The sequence below is a fragment of the Phalacrocorax carbo genome, chromosome 8 (genome assembly GCF_963921805.1).
Source record: "Phalacrocorax carbo chromosome 8, bPhaCar2.1, whole genome shotgun sequence".
In the NCBI taxonomy this organism is placed as follows: Eukaryota; Metazoa; Chordata; class Aves; order Suliformes; family Phalacrocoracidae; genus Phalacrocorax; species Phalacrocorax carbo.
The window spans coordinates 44,400,377-44,428,102 of NC_087520.1; the positions used below are offsets into that span (position 1 = coordinate 44,400,377).

At 48.8% G+C, this 27,726-nt stretch overlaps 1 protein-coding gene across 10 annotated transcripts in view; it reads left to right on the plus strand.

Moving 5' to 3' along the window:
- The first annotated feature begins 1,907 nt into the window (after window positions 1–1,907).
- The window catches only part of ZC3H18 (zinc finger CCCH-type containing 18), a 49,892-nt gene continuing 24,073 nt past the window's right edge, over window positions 1,908–27,726 (plus strand). Inside the window, exons 1-10 of one of the 10 annotated variants that reach the window (XM_064459745.1) lie at window positions 1,908–2,207; window positions 2,707–2,790; window positions 11,758–12,362; window positions 15,644–15,728; window positions 18,519–18,667; window positions 18,980–19,072; window positions 19,668–19,825; window positions 21,415–21,447; window positions 23,039–23,165; window positions 24,329–24,627. In XM_064459745.1, coding sequence (XP_064315815.1) covers window positions 11,772–12,362; window positions 15,644–15,728; window positions 18,519–18,667; window positions 18,980–19,072; window positions 19,668–19,825; window positions 21,415–21,447; window positions 23,039–23,165; window positions 24,329–24,627 — 1,535 coding nt within the window. In that variant the 5' untranslated portion in view covers window positions 1,908–2,207; window positions 2,707–2,790; window positions 11,758–11,771. The remainder of the gene's footprint in view (window positions 2,208–2,706; window positions 2,791–11,757; window positions 12,363–15,643; window positions 15,729–18,518; window positions 18,668–18,979; window positions 19,073–19,667; window positions 19,826–21,414; window positions 21,448–23,038; window positions 23,166–24,328; window positions 24,628–27,726) is intronic. The other 9 variants (XM_064459743.1, XM_064459750.1, XM_064459744.1 and 6 more) reach the window with 9 other exon arrangements.

Sequence of the window (27,726 nt, forward strand, 5' to 3'; positions counted from 1 at the left end):
CCTGCATGTAGGCGTAGCTCCGCGTGTGGGTATGCGGGTCTGTACCCACAGTCACACATACACGCGTGTACCCCTCTGCATGCACACACACACGTATGTGTACTTTCACATGCGTGCATTCATGTTCATGCACCTCCCTGTGCATGCCTTTCCCTCTGTACCTCATGTTCTACCCCTGTGTGTGCCTGCAGCTGCATACCCTCCAGGGGCGTCTGTGCACGAACACCTCCACATGTTCACGGGTGTATGGCGTGTGCACATACGCGTGTGTCTAGCTGCATGTTGAACACGAGCCACCAGCGTGCCCTGGCAGCCCAGAGGGCCAGCCGTGCCCTGGGGGGCATCGAGCCCCGCATCGCAGCCGGGCGAGGGAGGGGATTGTCCCGCTCGGCTCCGTGCTGGGGCGGCCTCACCCCGAGCGCTGTGGGCAGCGTTGGGCGCCGCAGGACATGGAGGGTATAAAGGTACCAGAGAGTGTCCCGAGGAGGGCACGGAGCTGGGGAAGGGTTTAGAGGGGAAACCGTACGAGGAGCGGCTGGAGTCCCTGGGGTTGTTCAGCTGGAGCAGGGGAGGCCGAGGGCAGCCTCATGGCGCTCTGCAGCCCCCTCCCGAGGGCAGGAGGAGGGGCAGGGCTGGTCTCTGCTCTCTGGTGACCAACGCCAGGCCCCGAGGGGATGGCAGGGAGATGTGCCAGGGGAGGGTTAGGCTGGGCATTAGGAGAAGGTCCTTCCCCCAGAGGGTGGTGGAGCCCTGGAACAGGCTCCCCAGGGAGGCATCACGGCACCAAGGCTGGTGATATTCCAGAAGTGCTTGGACACGGCCCTCAGAGACATGGTGTGAATTTGGGGTGCCCTGTGCAGGGACAGGAGCTGGGCTCGATGGTCCTTGTGGGTCCCTCCCAGCTCAGGGCATTTTATGGTGATCCTCCTAGAGGAGCTGGCGGCTCATGGCTTGGATGGGTGTGCTCTTTGCTGGGTATAAACCTGGCTGGATGGCTGAGCCCAGAGAGTTGTGGTGAGCAGAGGTAAATCCAGCCGGCGGCCGATCACAGCGGGGTTCTCCAGGGCTCAGTTTTGGGGCCAGTCTTGTTTAACATCTATCTTTATCAATGATCTGGATGAGGGGACTGAGCGCGCCCTCAGTAAGTTTGCAGATGACACCAAATCGTGCGGGAGTGTTGATCTGTTCAAGGGTAGCCTGTATGGATACCGGGGGTTGCCCCGGCCCAGGTGCAGGACCTTGCCCTTGGCCTTGTTGAACCTCACGAGGCTCTCCCAGGCCCACGCCTCCAGCTTGTCCAGGTCTCTCTGGATGACATCCCGTCCTTCTGGTGTGTCACCTGCACCACTCAGCTTGGTGTCATCTGCAAACTTGCTGAGGGTGCACTCGATCCTGCTGTCTGTGTCACTGAAGAAGGTATTAAATAGTACCGGTCCCAGTACGGACCGCTGAGGGGCACCACTCGACACCAGCCTCCATCTAGACATCAAGCCGTGGACCACCACCCTCTGGATGGGACCATCCAACCCATCCCTTATCCACCAAACGGTCCCCACATCAAATCCGTATCTCCCCAGTTTGGAGAGAAGGATGCTGTGGGGGACCGCGCCAAAGGCCTCAGGTAGGTGACATCCGTCATAGATGACATTCCCTCGGGTCCATAATGCTGGATGCTGTGGGAGGCAGTATCAAAGGCTTTAATAAAATGCAGGTAGGCAGTCCCTTCCTTGCGGGTGTGCGCATGCGTGCACGCTCCCCGCCGTTTAACGCCTCAGCCACACCCCGCCACACCCCTTGGGTGCGCGTCCCCTTTAAGACGCGGCCGGGTCGCGGTGGTGTACGCACGCACGCGCGCGCGCGCGGGAAGGGGGACCAGTACGCGCGCGGCCGCCCTGCCCCTCCCCTCCCCCCGGCGCGCAGAGCCGTCGCGCCTGGGTGACGTCACGCCATGGCCGCCCTGCGCCGCCGCGAGTAGAGGCCCCGTCCCGCGCCGCTGCTGCCGCCGCCGCTTCGCCGCCCCTCCCCTCCCCCGCGCCTCCCCCCGGCCCGACCCCCCCCCTCCGCCGCCCCGGCCCGGCCCGCCGCGCCCGCCCGCACAGGTGAGCCGCTGCCCCGCACGGCCACGATCGGCGGGCGCCGGCTGCGGCCTAGCGCCGGGGAGGGGGGGCGGGCCCGGGCGCCAGCGGAACCGGGGGGAGCGGCCTAAGGTGGGGGCAGCGCTGGTGCGGGGGGGCTGGGGAGCGGGGGCGCCCCCCGCGGGGGGGGCCTCTCTCTGGGAATGGGCGGGCCCAGCGTGGGGGGGTCCCTGGTTTGGGGAGGGGGGGGTCATCGGTTTGGGAATGGGGGGGTCTGGGGGGAAAACGCCGGGTAGAGATGATGGGAGGGTAGCAGACCCGGTTTGGAGTGGGGCAGGTGTTGGGGTGGGCACCCCTCGGTGGAGGGAGGGGTGCTTGGGGTGGGGGTCCCTGGGATTTTCTGGGGGTGCAGCCTTGCTTTCGGGAGGGGGGGGGGGCTGACTAGATAGGGGATGCCGGGGCAGCACCAGCTTGGGGGGGGACCCTTAATTTTGGGTGGGTGTTATAGAAGGGGATGGCCTCAACTGGGGGTGCTGGTGGGGGCTGCTCTCCTTCTGGGAGCAGCACAGGGGATGGTTGGACCCCGGGGGTGCAGCAGCTCTGACTGTCCCGTCCCCGCCCCTGCTGCCAGGCAGGTGGGAACAGGGAGAGTTCCAGCAGCCTTGGCCCAGGGGGCACAGCAGGAGGACCTCAGCCTGGCAGGAGGCCCTGTGAGGTAAGGGGGGAGCGTGGGGAGCTGGGGTGGGGAGGAGAGAAGGGTCAAAGACTTGCAGCAGCACCAGCTGCACTTGGGGGTCCATCCTGTGATGGGTATGTCATACATGGGGGGTCACTTCTACGATGGGTGGGTGCGTCGCCCGTGGAGCACTTGTTGGTGTTGTCTGCCCTCCTCCCTGCTCAGAGCTGCTGTTGTCTTTGCAAGTGCTCTAACACGTAGCTGCTGCGGGTTATTTAGAATTCCTTTGAGAGTCATCTCGGTGGGGTTGTCTCTTCCCAGAGCTGCCATTTCAGTTCCACACTAATATTTTCTCTTCTTGCTGTTGGTAGCTCAGCTCTTCTGAAACAACTGTTAATGGTGCTGCTTTGGCTGTAGCAAGAGCAGCACCTCCAAGGTGTGAATTCTTTCTCCTGGTCTTCCTAAGGTTTGTCTAGATTAAAGAAAAGAGTAACAGTCTAATCAAGACAGTCTGATCCAATGTTCTGAGTAAACTTAGCCTCTTGAGTGTGATCATCCCCAAATCCTACAGAACACAGGTATAATCATCCTTGTTTTCTGTCACGGGACTGAGGCACTGATAAATCAAAATTAGGATTTGCCAGCAGAGAGCTGCAGGAAGAGCTGTGTGTTCTCCAGCAATAGGAAAACCGGTTACATTGTGAGAACACATCCAGCTCTTTACGGTGCCGTTTCTCTTCAGGTTTCGGTCCCAAAGTCTGCCTGACAGGAAGCGGTTGTTAACATTCCACATCGGAGCTCTCTGAGCTCTTCCTTAAATGCTGAAAATGTCTGTCACCAAGCAGTTCTCTTAAATGAATACTGAAGAGCAGCTCAGTTTCCTGCATTAAAAGCTCTCCTGACAGCTGCTCAGTAATTGAAGTTTGCTATGCATCTTCAAAGTCAGTGCCTCTCTAAGGATGCAGATAAGTGTGTATTTTGGTTAACTAGCCTTGTTAACGACCATAGTTTCATTCAAAGCAGAGGACTGGGTGCGTTGCTTTTGTTCTGCATGTCTTTTCAGTCTTACCTGATGCTTTTTTCCAAGATCACAAGCATTTTATTTCCTCCCCTTCCTGTTGTTGCTATTCTTCCATACATTTCCCCCATTGTGATACCTGCCCATTGGTTCTGTTTTGCTTCAGTTTTCCAATTCTTCCAATTTCCTGGCTTAGACCATGTTCCAGAACTTTTCTGTTCTACATAACCCCTGGTTTTATTTATCCGATTAATGGAAACTGTTCTGATTTTACATCAAGCTGCTTGGCTGCTAGAAAGTGTTTTTCCTCCTTTTTATCACAAAGATTTCCACCTGAAGCAAAGAGGCTCCTTGCTGCTTTCCTTCGCGTCTGTCCCTTGACCACCCCATGAGCTGCAAGGTCTCTGCTGGGGGGGGCGGGGGCACAGAATTTGGGTATGCACTTGCTTTTGCCGTCTGACTGACGATTTGTAGGATTGCAAGATTGAAGCTGATGGCTCTGTCAAGCCCCAGTTTTCTGTAGGGTACTCGGTGCCTTCCTGCTACTGGAGGCACTGGAACTGTCAGAGCTGTTGGTTCCTGTACGATATCCAAGGCGTATTCTTTGCTCACTTGGAAAAAGCTTTTTGTGGCACTGTGTAAAGGCTCACCCTAGGAGGGAGGAATTTAATGAATGGAAGGAATGCTTGCCAGGAGTATTTTTCCCTTGGTGACTGTTTAAAATCCCATCTTAGCTCACAGCTTTATCCTATAGGTGCTGCAGTGGGTTAGAGTAAGCTGCCATCCTGTCGTATTCCTTCCTGTACTAGTTCCAGCAGCACCACCTGCAGCAGCAAGTTGGTCAGTTGTCACAAAGCTTAATGTTATTGGCTTAATTGAAGATGCTGCTCAAAGTTTTCATGAGTTCTAACTGAAAACAGCCCAGCATAGAGCAGTAAGAAACAGAACTTGAGCCTCCTGCCAGCAACAGGAGCTGTCGAGAGCCACGGATTGGAATGTGTGTCCGTGAAAGGCTGCGCTGCCTTAGAGCAGCATACGAGGTACACGTGTGACCGCAGACTAAAACCTGGTTGGCATTTCTTCCTCCTGGTTTTGTACCTTTTGGCAATCTTCATTTAACAGAGAGTAGAGGTTGGGCTTGATCTTGAAAACAGACCTGCTGCTAAGAGTTCCAGCGCTCTGACTTGTCTACCTCTTGTCTTGGGCAAATCACCTAACAGAGGCGTAAGGTTAGAAATATTATTTAAAATGTATCCTGGGATTACCTGGCAATATTGAAGTGGAGTTTTGAAAAGCAGCTGAAGTAGCAAAGGGCTTTTCCCTTACTGCCTTTAGCGCTGTGTCAAGGCTTCTTAATCTCAATGCTGTATTTTAAGTTAAAGTCTTGGATATTGTTAAGTGTTGGAAAAAATATACTATAATGTGGCTGAAGCAGGTGAATTTAAATTTCCCTAACACCTCCTCAAGGTACAGTGCCTTTTTACCTGTGTGACAGGGGTAGGGGGGAATCTGTGTAATTTTAAATGTTTTTCAGTGAGGCTGTGAGATTTAAATGGGAACAGAGAACAAGGCAAGCCCCTTCATTACTGCATCCAAGTCCTTGCAGCCACATGAACGCCTAGCTTAGAAGGAGCGTCTCTGCCACCGTATGCAAGCGATGAAACACTGACAGTTAAGGATTAGTTAACGCTTCATTGCTGAATTTGAAAAATTCCAGAGCTCTGCCTGTGAAACTTCAACGTTGCCTCCTGTTGCATGTGAACTGTGCAACTAAAGGCTGCTCTCTTCCACCAGACCTGGTTCTGTGTGCCAACCGGCCGCCTCGGAGGCAAGCCAGGGCTACGTGCTGAATGCAGGTGCTCTCTGTGCCTCCTCCAGCAGCCTGTGCGGGGAGCAAGGCGAGGGGCTGCAGGGAGAAAAGGCAGGTTTGTGCCAAAGAAAGGTGCAGATCATTGCAGCTGAATGTTCCGTAGGACACTGGGCTGGTCTAGCCTTTTTCATCCTGTGCCTAGGTGATGCTGGGTATGTCTCTTCAGAGTGCTTTCTGTTGTTTCTGGGTAGCCTGTGACCTAGGTTTGCAAAACCTGTCAGGTGTTCTCGGTTTTAGCTGGGTGCAGCAGGGTCCTGCTTGGGCTGCTGAGCATGAAGCTGAAGATCAAAAAGCCTCAGACCTACTGTTTAGGGGCTTTATTCACTTTAAATTTTTGGTAGACTCTCTCTAATACTGCCGGCTCACAGCACTGGCAGGGACGCTGCAAGCCAACAGGGACTGGCTGGAGGCAGGAGAATCCAGGGGGAGCAACTGGAGCTAAAATCTTGCTCAAGCTGAGAGTTACCTATGGGGTCAGCGAGTGCCATCTGGCTCACACCTGGGAGGATGGCATGTGCATTCCGCAGGCAGGATGGCTGGAAAGTTTAGCTGCCAAATCTTCAGTTTCGCTACCGAGAACGTGTGAGGTGCTTTTGAGGGGCTTTCAACTCGATGAGGCGTGCACAAGCGATCCCAGAGGCAGTAAAAGGCAATTTTGGCTGCAAGCACACCCCACTTTGGAGCATTCGCTCCAAAGCCTCTTGATGGAAAGGCTGTACTAACTTGTTTAGCCTCGCAAAGCGAGGGTTTTGTAAAGCTCGTCTGAAAGGCTTAGCGACCTGTTCTGAAATAGTCTGCTTCAGACACGCAGAAAATGAAAATTTGACGCACTTTGAGCAAAATGAAGTCAGCTTTGAAATAGAAGGGGTTGTGCAGCTTTGATCAAAGTCGGCTTTGCCTGAACTGCCTGTAATTTTAAAGATACCTCTGAAGGTAAAACACTGCTAAATGAGAAGTGTTGTTATATACCTGCTTCTTGCCCCATCATCCAAAGCTAAAAGCCAAACAATCTTATCGGTAGGTTAGAAGTTAATTTTTTGCTTTTATAACTGGTTTTGAAGACAGTAGGAAACTGGCTTGGTTTTAAGGCACAAAAATTCCAAGGAATGAAACCTGTGGATTTCTGCTCTACCACTTCTGTCAGCGTTGCTCAACTTGAAATACTTCCATGTAGTAATTTTTCTTAGATTTTTCTGGCATTCGCCTGTGTGTAACTAAAGGAGAGTGGAAAGCAAAACAACCCAAATAAACAAAAATAAAACCAAACCCAAAACACCTCAAAAAAGACCTTGCGGGATTCCTGAGTTTGGGGATAAACTGATTTGCAGATTATTCTGAGGCAGCGCTTGGGACATGCACTTTAAACTAGAGTTAAACTCGCCACCACGCAGGGAATAAATGCATTGGAGTTTGAAAGGAAGCTTGAGTGGCTACAGCAAGTACTCTAGCACTTCACAAAATTCTTTCTTTCTTGACTTTTGTGGCATTAAATTATTTCTTTTTTTTCTACGAACGAGCAACTACAAGTAATACCGCCTGGGTCAGCTGTAAGGCATCCTCCCGTCTCAGAGCGTGCTTCTGCAACACTGCTGTCGCCCGTAAGCTCGTGGTTGGAATGCTATGCCTTCTTCCCTCGCTTTTCTCCTGGGCTCAGAGCCTTGGGGCTGCACAGGGCTGGGGAATGGCTGGAGGACACGTTATTGTCTTGATCTCTGCTGTTGCAGGAGTTGCTCTGGCAGTCAGCGAGAGGCTGGCCGAACTTCTGCTTGGCTACTAGAGCAGTGTCTTGCCATCATGCAGCAGAAATGCTTTCTAGTCCTGTTCCGTCACTAGTCTGACAGTTTTAATTTCCATCTCCCTGTTTTTTCCTGCTTCTGATTTTACCTTTGCATGTTATGGTTTTGCTGTGGGGCACTTCCGTGCTGTTGAACGTAAGATTGAAGCAAAAAATCTGGTTCGTTGATTTTTGGGGTATCTTTTTCTTCTCTGCTGGTGAACTCGGAGCAACAGCCTTTGGAGACTGGCTGAACTGTGGCTCTCGCTGACATAATTCAGCATAATAGGTGGTGGGAGAACTATACGTGCCTGCTGTGTGTTACATCACTGCCTGCGCAGGTAGAGGTGCCAGGGAGGACGTAAGGCCTGTTGCCAGAGGGAAACTTGCTGTTTTTTGAATGCAGGGAGATAAGCACCAAAATTGGCTGGATTTTGTGAACCCTTTTCAATTGGGCTGTCATTTATTGTGTTTCTTATCGTTTCTGCCCATGGAAATTAATAGGAAATTATTGTAACTGAGGGATGCGCTGGGTTTTTATGATAGCTTTAATAGCTGCTGGTGGAGGTGTCTTATGTATATCCCTTTAGCTGGTGGTGAGTACGCGTTCGCATTTGTGTTCCCCCATCCCTCTGAAGGTCTCGATGTCGAATGTGGAAAGGCATCTAGTTCTCTTAAACACTTTTTCTTTGGTGCTGCTTATTTGCAAGAAATCAGAAAACAGATTTCCTGAATACATCTGCACTTGACAGCTTTTATATTTCTACTGGCCTCTTAAGGCTGACCTTCCAGATGCAATGCGCCAAGTTGTTCTACGTGCACGCAGAGTGCAACTTCTCAGGCACTTAGGCGATTAAAAATTGCTGCCATAAAATTGCTCTTAAAGCCAATAACAATTTGTGCAAGCGTTTATGAACTCAGCATCAACCTTTATATACTTAGTGAGAATATAATTTGTTTCAGATTACATCCTATTTTAACTGCCCAGAGCCACTATCACCAGGAGGCAATTGCTGTCTTTTAATTTGGCTTTTAACTTTTCAGTAAAATCACAACTTGGATTGTGAGCGAGAGGTAACTTCCTCAAATGTGCAGAGAATCAAGAGTAGCGGGTAGGAAGCTCAAAACATGACTGTGCTGCTGCTCAGGGCCCTGTCCAATGTTAGATCATCCTTGCATTTATCGATTAGCTCATGTTTGTGCAGGGCTTTGAAGACTTGAAGTAGGGCAAAGTTGCTGGGTACTAACGTCCAGAATTGTGCTGCTTCTGGGAGCGCTTTGTCTCTTCTATTTTTGAGAAACATTCTTAGCTCCTTCACTGCAGACCTCCCGTAGTATAATGAGCAGTGTTGCCTTGAGTGTGGCTTTCATCTTGAGAGTTTGCTGCAAACACCAGCTCATAATGTCTTCGCTACAGCGAAGGCAAGAGATGATGTCTCAGCGATGACAGTCCGTCTGGCAGTGTACAAGACAGAAGTACAACAACCCCACTCCTGGAAAGTTTATGAAGAAGCAGACAAGTAGCCCAGTAACAAAGTTGTCACGCCTTCCTGATTTCCAGGCAGGGGCTTTTAACACACAGAAGAGATTCTGCATGTTCCCCACACTTACCCTCCTGCCGTATTTCAGCGCTGAGGTCCCCAGTTCTGCCATTAGCAAAACATTGTGGGTTTCAGATGCTGTGAAGGCTTGGATTTATTTTGGTCGTGTTTGCAGCGCGTGGCAGTCTGGATGCTGTGGCTTGGTGTGCCTTCTGCCTGTCTGTGCTTGCTCTTTGATGGTAAATAATAGCCTTTAGTAAATAATAACCTTTACTATGCAGAACCAGTTGGAAGAGCACAGCAGAGAAAAGTGTCGGGGTTAGGTCAGGAAAAGGTTAAGCCGTGCAGAGCTGCCTAGTGGCAGTAACTTTTACTTCAGGAAGGATTGCTGGATGTGTTTAAAGGAACTACCAGGGTCTTGGTTTTGTGGCATTTCTGCTCCAAAAGTCTTAAAAATAGCAGGTAAAAATATGGTAATTTATGCCACATTTTTGTTGCACCAGCAGTAAATTTGCTTGTGGGGAGGTTGTAGCTAGGAGCAGCTGAAGTAACATATGATACATAGTCAGGTGAAGGAATCTTGTTGATTTGTAACGCCATGGCTTTTCTTTAGCCCTAAATGTACTTCTCTAAGCCTTGGGTTTGTCTTTAGCTTTTAATTTCTGTCTGATGGCCGCCCAAGCTTGTTCCTGTACAGACCTTTGGGTTTGGAGGAGGAGATGGCGTATACTGAAATGGTGAGCTTAGTCCCCCAGAAAGGAGTCACCCTGAGCGGAGCCGATGCCTCTGTTGAACTGTTCCACTGGTACAGCCAGAGAACTACAGGGGGTGCTTTTACGTCCCTGAGTGTTGGCCACCCCTGGTGCTGGAAGACCTGCTGAGATGCCTTTCTCAGCTTGGGTCCTTCTGAGGCAGCGGAAGCATTGTTGGTTATTGCTGAGGGGAGAGTTATAGGGCTACAGACCTGCTGCAGCAAGAGCCCACAGCTGAAAGGTGCGAGTTTTTATTCACCAAGAGCTTTTATCTAGATGTGAAATGCTAATCTCCCTAGTAAGAGACAGCTCAACCAGTTCCTTATGTCACACAGTTCTGCTACAATTCCTGGGGTTTTTTGTTTTGTGGAGTAAAATAAATAGATGTATGGGTTGGGTGTTTTTACTGCTTTACATCTTCTCCATTTCTGTTGCATTTATTATGCTTATTCTAAGGAAACATCTAATTTTTAACTTATTTTTAACTTATTCATACCAAGCACATGTTCATACTGAGCTTCTAGCAAAAGTGCACGATGCAGACGGTGCTGAAGTTGATACGCTTCTTTGAAGGGATTTTGAGTCTTTACCATGTAAAGTGGGTGGAGATTAGATGGCAATAAATGCACCGTCTAAATTAAACCTGATTAAAAATCCGAGAGTTTTCATGAATGCATACTTTCATTCCTTGCTTTCAAGGGCATTTCATGTCCTTGCTTTCCGATCTATTCTGAATGCAGCGTAACAAGTACTGTAAATACATAGGTGGTTTTTCCGGAATCCCTCTAAGCTGTGCTCCTGTCCCTCTTCAGGAGTCCATGTAATTTGCGGTGCCGTGTGCTTATAGTGACAAAATACACCTGAAAACGTGGCCCTGTGCTCTGAAGCTCACTCGCTTGCTCACAGAGGAAATGCCACTGCTGATTGTGCCTGGGGTGAGGAGGCTGCCTTGGGATTTCAAATGGTGGTGCGGTGGGACTGCTTGTGCAGCCTCACCTATCGGACCTTAGAATCACAGAATGGTTTGGGTTGGAAGGGACTTTAGAGCCCATCTAGTCCAACCCCTTGCCCTGCAGTGAGCAGGGACATCTTCAACTAGACCAGGTTGCTCAGAGCCCCGACCAGCCTGGCCTTGGATGTTTCCAGGGATGGGGCATCTCCCACCTCTCTGGGCAACCTGGGCCAGGGTCTCACCACCCTCATAAATTTTTTTTTTCCTTTTATCCAGTCTAAATCTATTCTCCTTTAGTTTAAAACCATTACCCCTTGTCCTGTCACAACAGGGCGTGCTAAAGAGGTTGCCCCCTTTAAGCACTGCGATAAGGTCTCCCCACAGCCTTCCCTTCCCCAGCTGAACGACCCCAACTCTCCCAGCCCGGCCTCGCAGCAGAGGGGCTCCAGCCCTCGGAGCATTTCTGTGCCCCCCCTGGCCCCGCTCCAGCAGCCCCGTGTCTGTCCCGTGCTGAGGAGCCCCGAGCTGGAGGCGGCGCTGCAGGGTGGTCTCACAGAGCGGGGCAGGGGGGCAGCACCCCCTCCCTCGCCCTGCTGCCCGCCCTGCTGGGGATGCAGCCCAGGGCACGGCTGGCTCTCTGGGCTGCGAGCGCACATCGGCACATGTCCAGCCTTTCATCCACCAGCACCCCCGAGTCCTCCTCCGCAGGGCTGCTCTCCATCCCCCCATCCCCCAGCCTGTATGGATACCGGGGGTTGCCCCGGCCCAGGTGCAGGACCTTGTACTTGGCCTTGTTGAACATCATGAGGCTCAACATGAGGCAGGCTTGTAGATGAAATTCCAACCTCGAGCTCCATTGTTGTATGTGAAGGGTAGCAGCACACTCTTATCTAGTTTGGGACAAGTTTGCAATCAGTTCTTTATGCAGTTTAAGCTCTGTTTTCTTCTTGAAGGTACTATGATAAACCATGTTCATGGTTTCAAGCAACTTTTTCTTCCTCAGGAGGTAAAACGGAAGAGTAGAAATTCTGCAAGGTGAGCCTTTCTTGATTTCTCAGCTTGCTTCCCCATAACACGTGTTGTTTTCTACCCTCTGCAGACTATTGGGTACTGATGGACGTTTCCGACAGCCCTGAGCGAAACCCCTGCTCTCCTGATGAAGAGGACCAGCAGCTTTCTGATGACGAAGTCCTGAAGGAGAGTGGTTCAGACCGGGAACTTGATGGAGAGGGTAGGCAAGGCAGTGTCCTGGGAGAGGAGGAGGAGGATGCAGCCAGGGGACTGAGTCATGGTGAAGAGGAGAACCACTCGGATGAAGAGGACCGCTTAAGCGAAACCAAGTCTCAAGAGTCTGACAACAACGAGCAAAGCGGGGAGCTGAAGAGCCCTCCGCCTCGCAAGGGAGAGGAGGAGGACCGGACAAATGACCTTGGTGATGAAGCGTCTTCTGTCACCCGTGAGCTAGATGAGCATGAGTTGGACTATGATGAGGAAGTTCCTGAGGAACCAAGTGCTGCTGCTGCAGAGGAGGATGGTGAGAAAGCTGCTGGTGAGGATGATGAGGAAGAGGAGAAAGGAGATGATGCCCATGAAGATGAGAAAAAATCCAGCAGCAAAAGCGATGATGAAAAGGACAGCCAGGATCCCCTCAAGGAGAAGAAGAAAGAAGAAGACGATGGAGAAATTGATGATGGAGAAATTGATGTAAGTAGGAGCTGGTCCGAGGTGGGCAAAGTCCCGCAGGGAGAGACCTATCCTTGTGTTTCAGAACTGTTTGGCTGCTAGACTGCCATGCCTTCTTCCTTCTTTGATGTGAATATCTGTGTTAGCTGCGTCCCTAGTGTGCAAGTAACACACTTTTTCTTTGGAGGTAAGAGCATTCTATGTACCAAGTCCTAAACTCAGAGCCTAGGATGTCTAGTGCCACATACTGTAGAAAAACTTGGTGCCAAATATTGTCAGAGCCATCACAAACAAGCCTTGCTCCTGTTGAATATGGAAGGGATCCAGTGGTTTAAGAAACTATTCTGCCTCGGCTCTCGGAGGACTTTTGAGTGATGCTGACAGCAAATTACTTAGCCAAGGATTTGGCATTCATAAGCTGTCTTGTCAGCTTAGGTTGAGAGGCTGGAGCTGCACAGCGGCTGCCGTGTGCTTGAGGCATCGGGCGTGTGTGGGAAGCCTGTGGCCCTGAGCTGTTTGCTGGGCTCTGGCAGCATCTGGGTGTGTGGAAGGAGGAATGGAGAGTGCTGAGCTTTCTGGAAAGTGCCTAACCAGGCAGCTCCTGCGCACGGTCCGGGTGAGGTGTTCAGGGGTGTGCAGTCCCAGTAGCTATTGTTACACAGCTGAGAACAAACGCAGCTATTTAGAAAAATCAAAAACTGGTTTTAATTGCATTGGTGACTAGGGCAAATAGCACTCTTTGTCCATGTTTGTCTTCAGGTAGGAAGCACTACAGTACAGCAGTTGTATTTAATGCAACTCAATACCAGTTTCCCTCTTGCAGGCAGAAGAGAACAGGACAAAGCGATTCTAGCGGTAGAGTAGAAACCCTCCTCTGGGTTCCTGTCTGGTGGGCACCTTCCTTGAATCTCAATAGTGGGAGTGCAAAGAGGAGTTGCCGGTCCAGAGCACCTGGCTGGCTCTGCTCCTGGCTGTCCGCGCCAAAAGCGCTCCTGCACCGCTGCACTGGGCTGGGGCAGTGTTGTGACAATATCCTGGTGACCAGGCAAGGAAGCAGTGGGCTGTGGATGGGGTCACTGGTGGGGCTCCTCAGCCAGGGAGGGGAGGGTTCAGACTTGGGAGGTGCCCAAGAGTTGCCTCTCGCTCCCCGTTGCTGTGTAGCCGACCTGGCCACGTGCTCGGGAAGCTCGCAGAGCCTTGCTGGAGAGACCCTCCTCCCTGTTATTGAAGAGCGGTATGTTGTGGATTTTTTAATCTAATGGTGCTTTGACAAGTTCTGTTGCTTAAAAAAATGGTGATGTTATTTTTCTTCATGCCTGTTCTGGCAGGTGATTTTCTGAAACACGTATTTTCCAAAAGTTTTGTGTATTTCTGATTCAGTTAGAAGGAATTTCAGTGTGTTGTGGGAGAGTCCAGGCAGAGAGAAAAAAAGAATTCCTGGAGTTCTGACTCCAGCCTGCTCTTCTTGATTAAAATATGAATGCTTTTCTTTAGAGTCTGAGGCATTCTTGGGAGCGCTCTCCTTACAAAGCACAAGATGAATCTGTACTCTGGTTTTCATACATTAACTCATAACAGGGTTCCCAGCTGCCCGATTCCAAGGAGACCTCACAGAAATAAATACTTTCCCCTTTTGTTCAAGTACAGCATTTGCAAAGACTTCACACAGTTCTTTTGAAAGAAGCAGAGTCGAGCTGGTTATACCATTCAGGCGGCATTGAATGCCATCCCCGGCTTTGGGGGAAACTGTTAAATCTCTGAGTTTTATTCTTCTTTCAGAGTTCTGTCTTGGGGGGGGAGGAATATTAATGCAAATTTTAATTTGAACATATGTGTAGTCTTTAAAATCCTCTCTTGTTCAGGAGAGCTCTCCTTGTATTGCCCTCAGAGGAATGCAGCAGAAGAGGCTGTTAATCCACCTCTCTGTACATCCTTTGTTTATCTACAGCCAAGTGATGGTTTTTTCCTCCTTTCCAGCTGCTAAATTGATCAAAAGTACATAACTTTCTTAATCTTTTCCATGTAGACAACTGCTGTCGCTGCCACAGGGCTGCTGCGGTTGCCGCGCAAAGGGAGGGCCTCCACCAGATGCTCCCTCTTCAGATGCGTTTCGTATGCTGAAAACTTCTGCGGGGGTGAAATGGAGGCAGAGCAAGGGAAGGCCAGGCTGCCTTTTAGGATAAATAACTGATTCCCTTGCCAGATACCTCTGACCACTCTCTGGTCAGGTATGCCTTTGCCTTCTGCATTGCTGCCTCTCTTGAGCTCCTTTTGACTTTTCGGATGCAGCCCGTGAAGGCTTTTTTTGCCCTGGAGAACAAAGGCAAAGGCTGGTCCTTTAAAGTTTCAACAACTTTCTTCTGGAGGTGTTTCATGACTGTTATTTCACGCTTGTCCCCTGTGGTTCTTAATCTTTGAAGCAACCTCCATCTCCCAGAATTTCTTCCTGGGGCTGCTGTGCCTGGGGATAACTTAGTTTTGTTAGAGGTGATTCACGACTCCCCTGCGGAGTTGAGGAGTAGAAGGGAAAGTGTCAAGTTGTTGCCAGAGAGGAGTCGAAGAAATATGTATGACCTTTTTTCCTGAAAAGCTTGTGTGCGAGGTTGTTGCTCAGCATTGTGGGGAAGCGTTTTATAATTAGTTATCATAAGATCAGCCATCCTTCAAACCTGACGTACAGGTGTGTGATGTCTATATTGGGTTATTGCATTAATGCAGGGATACCACTATGTATTTTAAATCAGTGAACAGAAGGAATTGGCTTGAGCTGAACAGGGATGAGTGCTGAGCAGGGGACAGTCCAGTGTGAAGGCTCTGAAGGGTAGCGGAATTACCCACGCCAGCGGAGCCACAGTAGCTGTCAGTGCGCAGGCCGTTAGCCTGCGGGAAGGAAAGGTAACGCGACTTAGCTCATTGCCTCGAAAGCTGGCAGTGCGCAGCCGGCCTCGTCCAGCTGAGGTGTAAGAGCTTCATGCACTCTATGGTTGTTTTTTGAGCCTTCAAGCATATATTGGGTAAAATGATGCAGCTTGAAACCTTGGTCTGTGGTGTGGCACCAAGGCGTCTGTAATGCCTGAAGGGTTTTGCCATCACCTTTTCAACACTGAGATTGATGCATCTTCCTCGTGGTAGCAGCGCATTGCGATGGCGCTCAGGGGTATTTATTGTAACTTTATATCGCTTTTCTCTTGTGTTTTGCTCCAGAGTGTGTTTTCAGTGACTGATATTTGACCATATTGTGAAATGTCAAGTCGCTGCAGAAAATGCACCACGTGAAATGTCAGCTTGTCTGTCTGTTCCAGGATGACGACTTAGAAGAAGGAGAAGTTAAAGACCCCAGCGACAGGAAAGTGAGGCCACGTCCCACCTGCCGATTCTTTATGAAAGGTAATGACATGCTGTCATGGTGGAAGAAAACCAAAGATGCTGTCATTTTTCTTGTTTGGTTTTGTACCTGTTAAGCTGCTGTCTACATGATAAACGCTTCCCCAGGCGTCCTCAGTATCACCTTGCTGTTCCTTGGTGCCCAGGTGCTGAATTTACATAAAGACAGCATGCAAAAATTGCTTTGCCTTTTTTGTATGGTGAGCCCGGTGGGAGCAAATAAAGGGAAACTTGCTAGTGCTTTTAAAACAGCATGGAATAAAACTGCTTGGGCTGGTTTAACAATCAGCTATTGCTTAGAGGTTATTCCAGGGAAGACCAAAAAAGGCAAATACTTATTTCTTAGCAAGCTCATGCCTTGCCAAAACATAATTGTTTCTTGCAATCCTACATCCATCTCACTTCCCCAGTTATTAAAAGGCATTCGATGAAATTCTAAATTCAAAAATAGGGCTAGAAATGCTGTTTCTTGGTAAGAAGTATCGGTGTGACACCAGGCTGACATCCGCCGAGCCACCGCAGCCCCTGCAGGTGCACCTGATGCCCAGGTTCCCGCGTTGCCTGCGTAGTGGTGTCAGGTGTTGGCAACTCACGTATAGCTGTTTTCAAAAGCAACCCAGAAACCCCAGTGAGAGGGGTGGCGTTGGACCTGACAGGGTGAGACGTGCCGGCGGCCAGGACTTCCGCTGGCTTGAGGAAATAGTCAGCTGAGAAGAAATAATCCTTGGGTAAATAGAAGCTTTTTTCCCTCAAGCTGGAATTTTGCTCCACACTGTGTCAGATACCCCATTTCTGAAATATTGATTGGGTTTGTCCATCTCCGTTGGAAGGAATGGGGTAGGGCATCATAAAATGTGTTTCTTACTGTGAACGAGACCTAAGACTTGAAAGTTCTACGTCTAACCAATTATATTTCTTTTTTGGCTTTTTATTCTTATTAGGACATTCCCCAAAGTTCATGCAATTGCACAACAGCTATTTTAGGCTATCCTGCAATTTTTTTTAGCTTAGAGAGTAGTTTTACGAAAGTTTTCTTATTTAAACTGATTATAGCTCTCTTCTGCTTCCTTTAGCTTTATCTCACTTAATGCTTGCTCATTTACTTGGTTTTATTTACAGTCACCCTTAAAACAATTTATGAAAATCTGAAATTAAAAATAGGGTGGAGAACAGGGCGGAGTCTGTTATTCCTTGCGTCAGTGATGTACGCAACACAGGGAACTGCACAGGGGGTTTCCAGAGACGTGACCGTCAGATATCACATACTCGGCTTCCAGAATGTCTTCCGGTATCAAATTTGCTGCCTGTGATGATGGTGGAACAGGGAAGTCCCTCGGCAAGGAGAGCTGTTTGTTCCTGAATCCTTAGCGTGACGTACGTCTCCGTGCAGCGTGGAAATATTTGCCCGAGTCAAAGTTCAGGCCGCACGATCTCCTGCTGCGTTGGGGTTTTTTTTCTTTCCTTTGATTTGGCCTGGGTTCAGGTAACGTTGACATCCACTCTTGCCCATCATTTAAAGGCTTTATCGCCACCAGGGAGATCAGGCGCTGCTCATGTGGGACCTTGAAGACGTTCAGGTTTTTGTCCTTGCAGTGTCTGAGGAGCAGTGGCCTGGCTGCATCCGTCCCGAGGCAGGAGTGACTCGCTTGCGAAGCCTTCCAGCTCGATGAATAGCCACCTTGACATATGTAGCAGGGCCCGTTACTCATCAGGGTAATCATTCTGCTATTCAGGAGGAATAGTAGGTGTTTGTGTAGGTGTCTGGCAGCCCCTACACCTGGGGCTCGGGCACTGAGAAGGGATGCGTTGCTCTGAGCTGCTGCGCAAAGGGGTTTGTGCTCTCGTGGTGTTTGACAGTACAAAAGCACCCAGCGTTACCTCTGACAGAAAACACCAGCCCGTGGTTAACCTGGGACTGATGAGGAGCCTTTCCGGGGACCCCGGTGCAGTGTTGAATTTCTGACATGTCACCCTGCCAGCTGCGATCAGGGACTCCTCCTTGGGCCACAGCAGTGTTAACTGCTCCATTGCCTCTAAAGTCAATGTGCTAATGCCCGAGCTAGCACAGAATTAGCGATGACTTTGTGATGGAGGTGTCTGCTGGGAAATCTGCAAAATGTCTGTGCCTGATGTTGAGTGGATTGCTGGAAGGAAGAAAACAGGGTTTGGTTTCTAAGGCAAGCTAAAATGAAGTTGGCCATTAGCTCTCTGTCCTGTTAGAGACCCCCTGAGTGTTACCATCTCTCTGGGTGAGCAGCTTTGGATTTGTGTGCCGCCCTCCGTAGCGATGTCTCCTTTCCTGCATTGTGCTGGCAAGCCTGCAGAGTCGGCTGGAGAGAAGAGCTTTGATGTACTTCATGCCACACCAGATTGCTGTTTGTTTTGAATGCACTGTGATGCTTCCTTTGCTGTCAGGTTATGTTCATTGTTTTCTGTAAAAGGTGAAGCTCATAACTTGAAATGTTTGTCATTAACCAGAGCTGAAGAGCTTGTAGGCTTGTTACTGCATTTGCTTAGTGGTGTGTATGCATCCATCCCTCCCTTCTCCTGCTGTAATAAGGTTCTTGTACGTTCATCCATCGGTGACTGGATCTATTTGTCCTCTCTGGGAAGGTGGGGGGTGGCAAGTGCCTTTCCATGTGTACGGAAACAGGTGAAGCTCAACAAAGTTGGAGAGAAGAAAAGTCTCGTGTCTGACACCGCATTATTCCTTGATGGCTTTTAAATGGCTGTGGGGCTGAATAAACGCTTGCTGTAGGGATACAGGGGTCTAACAGAACTGTATTTCCACAGGTCACTGTACCTGGGGCATGAACTGTCGATTTATTCACCCTGGCGTGAATGACAAAGGAAACTACTCCTTGATCTCCAAGCCTGAGCCCTTCTCCCCAAACGGCGCTCCTCCTATCGGCCCTCACCCGCTGATGCCAGCCAACCCTTGGGTATGGACATCTTTTCTGTGAATGTAGGGCTTCTGCACACAGCTTTTGTCTCCCGCTCTAGGAGGAGCGAGGATTTTATTTGAGCTAGTACTTCAGCAAAATTCAATACATCTGTTGGACATGTGCTTTTTAAAAGGTGGTCTTGAAGTGGCAAATAGAGGGGAATAATTCTACATGTGTGTGTCCCAGCTTATGTCCTGCTGATACACCTCTGGTGTATCTGGAGGTACTCCAGGGTAACTGTTTACAAAGCATGAGTTTGCTACTTAGAATGAATATCACGTGTCTGTCTCCTTCTCACCCTTCTGACAGGGAGGGCCAGTTGTGGATGAAATCTTACCTCCACCCCCTCCAGACCCTCCAACAGAAAGTGCCTGGGAGAGAGGACTCCGCCATGCTAAAGAGGTAAAGGGCATCCTCAGGAAGCATGCTGTCTCCAAAACCCTTGGGCTTGTTTCATGGAGAGCAGGATAGAGCATGTAGTGTCCTGCTCTTTTTAAGGAGCCTTCCTTTTGCTTTTCAACCTCCTAACTGTGTCTTTTTGTGTATCACATTTATTGCGCAGTCAGGAGAAGCCAGATTTGGGGTTTTTTATGTTAACATGAGCTAGGGAGAGCCTGTGGCCCTGACCAGTTCAGGGATGTGGAAGCCAAGCCCACCACAAAGCAAAACTTTCTAAGCTGATCCAGTTTCCCTTACTTCGGCACCTGTTTCTCTAGCACCTATAGGATCCATGCATCTGAGCATTTCAGAAAATGGGGTCAGCATATGTGAAACTCTTACTGCCTGTCTGATGCTGTTCTGAGCTGATGGAATAGTGAACTACACTTTCTAAGTCAAAGAAGTCCAGTGTCCTGCGCATTCGAAAGACCGGGGCAGGAGAAGGATGCTTTAGTTGAAGAGCTAGTTTCACCCAAGTGAAGGATTTCTTCATACCGCAGCTTCTCTGTGTCTCAGAAATGTTCTCTCTTCATGACGTTTTTATTTTTGTTATTGGCAGGTTTTAAAAAAGGCAACTATGAGAAAAGAACAGGAGCCTGACTTTGAGGAGAAGAGGTTCACTGTGACTATTGGAGAAGATGAGCGTGAATTTGACAAAGAAAACGAGTTTTTCCGTGACTGGAATTATCGCATCACCAGAGATGTCAGAGATCCAGCGTAAGACACAATCTTGTTTTCCCTACGTGGAATAGATGGGCGGGAAATGTAGTGCAGTATGGCAGTCTTCACTTAACTCATTCCTCCCACCAGGAGGAAGGCTCACCTCAGAAAATGGAAACAACTTCCATTAAGCAGTAGGTGCACCAGTTAGAAACTTCAACGCTACCTTCCTTTACAGTTGCCTTTAGGCCTTTCTGCCTTCAGTGTCGTTGGCATGCTGGTCCCTCAAGGACAGTATCTAGTTGTGCGTTGCTTACCTCACACCAGTGCATTCTTCTGACTTTTTCCCCTCTTGTTTTGATTATTCCAACCCATGAGAGTTTTAAAATGCTAAAGCTGGGGCTGCAAAGTTGGAATATGCTCAACGTCCAAGAGCTTCAGGGCAGCAGTTGCACTGTCTCGGCCAGCCCGGTGTTTGTTTGCAATGGCATTAGCACAGCAGCTGGTCTTAAACATCTTGACCAGCCCCAGATAAACTCTTTAGTAAGACACTGGGCAGAAAGCAAACCTGTTAGCTGTCAGGGCATGGCCTGGGCCAAAACAAACACCCTAAGCGTAAGGGTTTAGACAGTGGGGTTTTTAAGGAGGTAAAACATAAGATGTTGAAGACCTCAGACACACTCCTGCAACGACTGAGAGCAGGTTGCAAGGATGAATAAGTTGGCCCCGAGAGACTCGCTTAGTAGTTCTTGAGCTGAGAAATGGAGCGGAATTACTGAGAGGCAGGCTTGTATTCTGCAGGATTACAGGTGAATCTCTGTTCCTCTCCTGCTTACACATCCTCTGTGCTTCCCACATGTACAGATTATGGATTATTTCTGCTCACAGAGAAAACGTGTGCAAGGCTTGGCTCTGTCTATTTTAGAGTGAATGAACTGCCAAGAAAAGTCTGAAAAGGAGGAGGTTAAGCTCTTGTTCAAAAGTCTTTGATTTGCTCTGGAGTGCAGTTCCTTTCCCCATCTTAACAGCTACTACTCAGTTCTGCAGGCTGTAACAAAACAGTTGCCCCATATTAATTTTTTCAGGTGTAGAAATCGGTCTGTATCTTGGTCTTCTCTTCCTCCGAGAAGGCTTTCAGTTACACCTGGGACATATTACCAGTGCTCTGTGGGTTGGCCATATAGTGTCTTTATTTTATGACTGTATACGAAAACTAGCATCAGCGTCCTAGGAGTTTTGTGCCACTGCCTCACTGATGTAGGAATGGTTGTGTTATGTTCAGGACTTTGTCTTTTCATATAGTCAAGAAAAAAATTATACTGCACGTAGCCAGTGTTAAATCAAAGTACTCAAACAAATGGAATTCCTGAAAATTCAAGCACCTTTGTGGATAACCAGACTGTGGCATTAAAATATCTTCGTTGTGTGTAAAGGCAAAAGTTGTGAAGTTGCTGCTGCTGTAAACTCTAGAAAATGGTGATTTTTCTCACGCACGCACGCACTTAGTGCACAGATTGACAGCTTGCAGCGAACTAACCACTGGTGGTGCAGCTGGGATGTTGTTAAATGCTTTCAGGACTGTCTTGTGACATATGGAGATGTCTAAATAGTTCATGAATCCCTTTTTCTTTTTTGAAAAACTATAGGGAGGTGGACATCAAAGAAAACATTAACTATGGGTAAGCAGGTCTTTGATTCCAGTACTGTTGCAACTGTAAGAAAATATTCCCTTTCCTTTCTCCATTGTATTTCTTAAAACTTCCCAGGCCACAGACCGCTGTCCCATCGGGTGTGGTGGGCGGTTTATTAACCGAGTGGAGGTATCTGATTTTTGGGTGATACCAATTATATGCCCGAGGATTTAAGCACTGAATTATCTAAATGCACAGCAGTGATGCTTGTTTAAATGAATAAAAATATCCGCAAACATTACAGGAAAGGAATAGGGAGATTTGGATTTGAGACTGGGTTAAAAAGTAAAGAGTTTCCTTTTTGGTGTAGCTAGAGATTTTTTGTGTCTCTCTGAATGCCTAATGTCACCAAATCCAGACTGTCATCTGGTTGGCATCAGGAGTTTGTTGCTGAATTAAGCATCAGTATTCAAGATTTCCTGGTTCTCTTTCCTTTGGCTTATTGTTTCAGACAAAAAATAGAAATCTTAAACCATTTAAAAGCACTGAAAGAAGTACAGGTAGCCGCTTGACTTGGCAGGGCAACACTTCCATCTTAGTCTTAGATTATTTGGCACTTCTTAAAATGCAAAAGTGGGCCCTTTATTCCTCTTGCTCGCAAGTCAGAGTCTCATTATGGGTAATCTGGAAGTTGGGAGCACTTGCTTTATAATCCTAGTTCTGCCACTGACTCCTCTGTGGCCCTGGAAGTTTCTTGTTTCCTGTACCCACCTCCCCATCTTTACCACGGATCTGATATTTTCACTCCAGGTGGCTGGCAGGGATTGGACAGCATTGAGTACGTGAATTAAAAACATCGCATAACGTTAATAGAAATGGTTAAATGGAGGAAACATTACAGATTTAAGGAGGGTGGGGTTTAGATCCTTTTCCTCCCCAAAAGTAATTACAGCTCTGCAATTGAGCAGGGTGCGCTCACCCAGTTCATTTGCATGCCGGAGGGCCAGCACCTGCTTTCCACTGGAGAATATCAGCTGCAGACGCGGTTACCTTCATTGCATGGAGCAATTCCAGGTGTAGGGGCAGAGCATTGCTGGCCTGCCCCCAAAGCTTAGCTTCTCCCAGTGGAAAGCTCAGCAACAGCTCGCGCCCTGTGCTGGTGGCACTGGGGTGCACCCATCCCCTCCGGTGGCAAGGGGAGTAGGAGATCCGTTCCACTTCTGATGTGAGGGTGCTTGAGATTAGCTCGGTGTGCATGGACTGAAAACGCAGCTCTAAATCAATGAGGCAAAACATGCTCTGTTCCATTTGCATACATTTGAACCTGTTCTAAAAAGCGGTTGGGGTTTCTGCGTTTTTACCACATTGATTTGAAGGCTGAATTTGGTTCGTAGTGCTTCTTTTTTGCGTTTATCAAGAAAGGTTTGTGCTTTTCTCTGATAACCTTCACTAAAAAAAAAGGCTGTTTCTGTCTGTCTGGGATACGTAGAAAATAAACCACTTTGTATGGTTGTACTTTGCTGAACATGTTTTTTCCTGTCAGTGCACAGTGACTAAGACCTGACCTAGAATACGTAGTGTTTCTGTATGGCGACAAGGTGGTATTTCCCTTTCTAACCTTCCCTGTTTTTCATTGTAGGCTTGATCCCTATACAGATCCCTATTATGACTATGAAATAGAACGGTTCTGGCGTGGTGGGCAGTATGAGAATTTCAGGGTTCAGTATACAGACCCAGATCCATACCGTAACTACAGAGTAAGTAAGGTAATACCCCTTTCCGTGCTTTTCCTTTCAACTTTCTTCCAGGTACTTCTGGTGCTTGTCATGTTTCCAGGGCAGTGGTTGAAACGGGACTTTTTCTGTCCGTTCAAGATGCTTAATCTTACAAATAGTTAAATCTTGACTTAATTACTGCACAGAACGCACTCTAGGTGCAGGGATGGGAGGATACTCTGTTTCAGCGTGACGGAGGCAAAAGCGTGTCTGAGATGGGAAGATGGTTCCTCTTCGCGTGCGCTGGCCGCTCCGCTGTGCGTCAGGCTTACGGCCGCATCCGCAGCCGTTCTTGGAAACGTTGGAGAGAGAGCGAGCTCCCAGGAAATAACCAGACTGAGGAAGGGTTTGCTTGTTGGTTATTGGGACAGACGGAAAGGATTGGATTTGGACAGGCGTGCTTTGTGTACGGACGGAGGCTCTGGCGTGACTGTCCGCTGCCGGTGGAGTTGCACGTTAGTTGCTTTGAGTCAGACGAGGAAGGCACCCAGCCGGCTGCTAAAATCCCAGATGCAGTCGGCTGGCGTTGCACTGCTGTAAGGCGTAGAGCTCAATGAAAATAAGGCTGTCAGCCCTTTCCCTCCGCTTCCTTTTGCCCTCGTGCAAACTGTCGTGCCTCGCGAGTAGTGGCAAAAATAATAAATCCTGCTCGGTGGGGAGCTTTTCACTGGTATTCGTCGCATCCTTTAGAAAGCGGCTTTCCTTGGGCTGCGAGACCTTGCTGTTCTACAGAAGCAGTGCATAAACAGGAGCCTGTCCTCACTATTGTTGCACATGATGCACCATCAATTATTTTCATGGTGCTTGCTTGTAAAGTTAATTAGCATGTTATAAACATGATTAGCAATGAGAGTAAATACTTGTAAACGTCAAAACGTTTCTTTAATAAGCATAATAAGCCAAATTAATCTTTGACTGCTGCCTTTGAAAATTACAACTGCGGTGAACATGATGCGGTGTTTTGTTCCTCTCCACTTTCTGCCTCCTCAAACAGTGATGGCCAGCAAGCTCCGGCTTATTTATCTCAATACTTTGCTCTAACGTGGGAGGGCGGACGTAGTTGCTTGCAGTCCAAGACTTTGAAACCTTGCTGCCCGCATTTTTTTAGGAGATGTTACCACAGCGTCGCAATGATTTCCCTTTTCTTTTTGAAGGAAAGAGAGCGAGAACGGGAAAGGGAAAGAGAGAACAGACAACGAGAAAGGGAACGCGAGAGGGAGCGAGAACGGGAGCGAGAGCGGCGCCAGCGGGAACGGGAACGAGAAAGGGAACGGGAGCGTGACAAGGAGCGCCAGCGGCGGAAAGAAGAGTGGGAACGCGAGAGAGAACGAGTGAAGAGAGATGAAAAAGACAGGCAGCACAGGGACCGGGACAGGGACCGAGACCGGGACCGGGACAGGGACCGTGAAAAGGAGAAAGAAAAACCAAAGCCCCGGTCCCCGCTGCTACCAAGGTAAGTGTTTGCTGGAATTCAGACTTGATGTTTTAGTTGACGTTGTTTTAGCTGTGGGTCACGAGCCAGGCTCGCGCTGTTGCAGCGAAGATCCCTGTTGTCCGCAACTCTTGAGTAAAGTGGTAATTTCAGAAGGCAATGCTTTAAATGAGCCTTGCTGGCCGCTAAGTGGAGCTAAAACGTCGGTAAGAACCGAGTGTGCGTAACTTGACTCTGAAAGGAGGAGAGCATCTGTCCTGTAGGCACGGAGGTGTTCGGCTTGTCCTCTTCACTTGAGGCTAGAGTTCATCTTGGGAGGTTGGCTGAGTCCCCCCTGCTGAGGGGGTCCTGCAGATGCTGGCGACTCCCTTTGAAGCCTTGACAAAGGTCCTTTGTCAAGAGCCAGGTTTGGATTGGGAGTTTGTGAATAGCAAAAGTATCTGGAGATTTATTAAGTAAAACTCCTAAAAGAGCCTAGAAAAGGAAAAGGCATTGTATGCCTTGAAATGAGTCTTACGGTGTTATGGTGGAGGTTATGAGGTGCTATGGTGGAATTGCAGTGGGGAGTCGGGTTTTTTGCCTCTGCCCATTTTTTTCCCTGAAAATCCTGGTTCTGACCTGTGTGAAAGAGAAAAATGAACCAGACAGACAAGAAGCGTAGAAATTTCAAAATTGAATCCTATTCTGTTTCTCTGACAGTTATTTAAGTCCCGTGGCTTGCCAGCGTACTGTGTATTAGGCATATTTGTAAAGCGCTGTATAAATACCACAGCTGAATATAGAACTTGTCCTACGGCAATTTCTAATGTCACGAGGTTTTTTGGTTCAGAATTGGAGAGAAGTATCAAATTTCCTGCTGAAGGACATCTCCCGGAAAGCTGATTAGCAGTGTCAGTGTCTCGGGAACTAGCGGCAGATGGAGCCTTCCGATAGTGTGTCAAGGAACATGTGGACACACAAGCGTGTGTGTGTGTGTGTTGGGGCAAAGAGAGGTGCAGGGAAGCTGTTTCCCAAGATATACTGGAGCTTCTCCTTCTGCCTGATGCCTGTGTTGTTTCTCAAGCACTAGAGGAAGGTGTGAAACATCATGAGCGTGAGGAAGACTGTGTTTTAAGGAAGAATAGGGCTAAGAAGGCCTGGAATGTGGTGCCCCGTGGAATTGTGTGGTTTCAGGTGGGAGCAGGGTTTAGTCTTGAGTCTGACCCAGAGTTTTTGTTTGCGTTACTAGAAGGAAAGCTGATTTTTGATGATGACCCTTTTTTCCAAGAGGAAATCACAGTTTCAGAACAGTTCGAAAGCGTCTTGTGAGCGCTTTGGTGCAGTAGCAGTGTCAGTGGTTATAGGAATACATTTAATCATACGCTACATCGAATTATAATCTTCACTTACAACCATAATTTGTGCACCTTAATTACCGCATTTGCTGTTGGTTTGTGCTCTCGCTGGGTTAGTGATGGAAGAGATCTTGCTGTCCAGAACCACGTGGTGGTGGTGATGATGATGAAAGTGACATCAGCTGATTGGCAGCTCAGGTTGTTAGTCATTAACAGTCACTGTGACCAGAATCACTGTGTGCAAGGCCGGGGCTGCTGGTTGCTCCTTCCCTTGACACTCGTGCTGGCTCCGTGGGAGAGCTTTCGTTGTTAGTGCTGCCCGAGGTTTGCTGGGTAGGAGCAACGCCGTGTTCACCAATCCTAGATCCATCTCGTGCCATGTAACCGTCTGTGTGAGCCGAGAGATGGGATTTACAGTGTTTGTGATGTTATACGCTTTGTGGATGCAGGTTCCCTGCTTCCCTCCTGTGGCCCCTGTCTGACAGGAGCACTGCTTAAGGGAGCTGTGGATCCCTCTTGGATTTCTAAAACAGGCTTCTTAAACGAGTCTTGGTAAATTAACAATAGTCTTGGATACAAATCTTTGCTATTTTTGTTTGTTTTAAGTCTGCTATTCTTTCTAGAAGTGGATTATAGAGAATCTACTGTTGGAAGTGTCCTCAGCCCTGTCCTGTATTTCAAGCACCAAAGCCAGGCAAAGAGTTGGGAGAGAGGGATAGCAAGCAGGGCTTGCTTTTGGCTTCAGCTGTGCGGAGCTTTAAGAGCTGGTGGCAAGAAGCATTTGTAATCTTGTGTTTAAGCTAGTATGGAGCAGAAAGCTTTAAAATCTCAAAAGAAAAAAATAATAGGTCAGCACCTACCCACAGTATCTCCTCTTAGCGGAATTAATGGGAGTACTTATCAGTAAACGCAAAGGCCCTACGTTGTTGAAGGCAGCTCTCCAAGTACTCCTAGTGGGACTTCAGTTCCCACTGTCGAAACCCATGTCAACATGAACGCTCTTACTGCAGCATTTCCAGATGTGTGGATGTTTGCAGAGAAAATAAAAACCACAGAAAGAAGTTTTGAGGAAGCGTTTTAACGAAGTGAAAGCATAGCTCAACTTCTTTTCCCTCTTCCATCAGTTTGTGTTTCCCTACGCTGCGTTCCCTGGAAGCCTCCGTCATGCATGCGGTGTGACTTGACTCTGGGCAGTGCCGTTTTGTCCCACTTAACCTTTTTGACAGGCTCCAAACTTCCTCATGGCACTGCAGCAGTTTGAGCCGTCTCACCTTTTCTCCACATACCTTCCTGCCATGCTGCAGAGGGTCAGGTTTGGCACCTTGGGATTAAACCGCTCCCGAGTTTGTTTAACATGTAAAGCACTTGTGATTGCTTTGCGCTTCCTGGGCAGCAGGATGCATGATAGTGGCGTAGCACTCACCTGCTGGTCTATTTATAGACTCCGGGCTTTCCCTAATCACTAGATCCCAGCTTTCGGCAAGTCCGGCCTTTCCAGGCGTCATGCGGCGATGGGGGCTGGCTCGCGCCAGGCTGCACGCAGCTGCCCGTTAACATTCCTGCACCAAAGGCAGCGCCGCTTCCAGCCGGAGCCCACGCGGCCCTGCTCTTCCCTTACTAATGAGCTGGGGATACTGGAAAACTGCTCCACAGGGGTTGTGCAACCGGCAACGAGCTTTGCCAAAGGCAGAGCTGAGGATGTCTGTAATTACAGGTAGATGCCGGTCTGTCCGTCAGCATATGAGGTCCCTCAAGTAGAGGCTGGAGGAAAGGACAAACTGTGATG